The sequence below is a fragment of the Tupaia chinensis genome, unplaced genomic scaffold (genome assembly GCF_000334495.1).
Source record: "Tupaia chinensis unplaced genomic scaffold, TupChi_1.0 Scaffold000323_1, whole genome shotgun sequence".
Classification (NCBI taxonomy): domain Eukaryota; kingdom Metazoa; phylum Chordata; class Mammalia; order Scandentia; family Tupaiidae; genus Tupaia; species Tupaia belangeri.
This window is the reverse complement of record NW_006159817.1, coordinates 1143000-1143203: the sequence shown is the minus strand read 5'-3', so window position 1 is coordinate 1143203 and position 204 is coordinate 1143000. Positions and strand designations below refer to the sequence as shown.

The 204-nt window shown below is 81.9% G+C and overlaps 1 protein-coding gene across 1 annotated transcript in view; it reads right to left on the bottom strand.

The window, feature by feature from the left end:
* LHX5 (LIM homeobox 5) overlaps positions 1–204 on the bottom strand; it is a 20760-nt gene that overhangs the window by 261 nt on the left and 20295 nt on the right. Inside the window, exon 6 of the mRNA XM_027773122.1 lies at positions 10–171. Coding sequence (XP_027628923.1) covers positions 10–171 — 162 coding nt within the window. The remainder of the gene's footprint in view (positions 1–9; positions 172–204) is intronic.

Here is a 204-nt window from a genome sequence, read left to right as displayed (position 1 = left end):
TGCTGCCACGCGCGGGGAGGGGCGGCCTGGGCCCGCCGCTGAACACCTCGCCCGGCATGGGGTGCAGCGCGCCCGGCAGCCCCGGCTCGGGGCTCGGCGTGTCCGGGTGCGAGATCATGTCGGTGAACCTGGGGTTGTCGGCGGCGTGCGGGCCGGCGAGCGGCGGGGCCCGCGGCGCCCACGGCGGGCGGGCGCGGCCCCCGA